The sequence below is a fragment of the Eurypyga helias genome, unplaced genomic scaffold, assembly GCF_000690775.1.
Source record: "Eurypyga helias isolate BGI_N326 unplaced genomic scaffold, ASM69077v1 scaffold46476, whole genome shotgun sequence".
Taxonomy (NCBI): domain Eukaryota; kingdom Metazoa; phylum Chordata; class Aves; order Eurypygiformes; family Eurypygidae; genus Eurypyga; species Eurypyga helias.
In genome coordinates, this window is record NW_010259363.1 from 1 (window position 1) to 406 (window position 406).

The 406-nt window shown below is 67.0% G+C and overlaps 1 protein-coding gene across 1 annotated transcript in view; it reads right to left on the reverse strand.

Annotated features, from left to right (window-relative positions):
* Positions 1-44: 44 nt before the first annotated feature.
* The window catches only part of LOC104511864 (ras/Rap GTPase-activating protein SynGAP-like), a gene marked incomplete at its 3' end in the record, with an annotated part of 1,259 nt that continues 897 nt past the window's right edge, over positions 45-406 (reverse strand). Inside the window, exon 2 of the mRNA XM_010154644.1 lies at positions 45-189. Coding sequence (XP_010152946.1) covers positions 45-189 — 145 coding nt within the window. The remainder of the gene's footprint in view (positions 190-406) is intronic.

A 406-nucleotide genomic window follows, 5' to 3' on the forward strand; every position in this document is an offset into this window, starting at 1 on the left:
GGTGGGGACGTCGGGAGGTGTCCCCAAGCCCCCGGGGGACTCACCAGTGCGAGTTGACCACCTTGCAGAGGGCGAGCTCGCAGCACATGCGGAGGTTGGCTTGGTGGTCGGCCAAGGTGGAGGCCGAGCACTTCATGGGGTCCACCTCGCAGTTCTCCTCCGACTCGTACAGCGCCCGGATGAACTCGCCTGCGCGGGGACGGGGACGTCAGAGGGGACCACCCCGCTGACCCACAGCCAGGCCAGCCTGATGGGGACGTGGCTGTGAGGGGGGACAACCCAACCGTCTCCCGGCCACGTCAACAGGATCATAAGATGGGACCACCCAAGTGTCCCATGGCCGTGAGGAGGGACCACCCAAGCATCCCATGGCCGTGAGGAGGGGCAACACAACCGTGACCCGGCC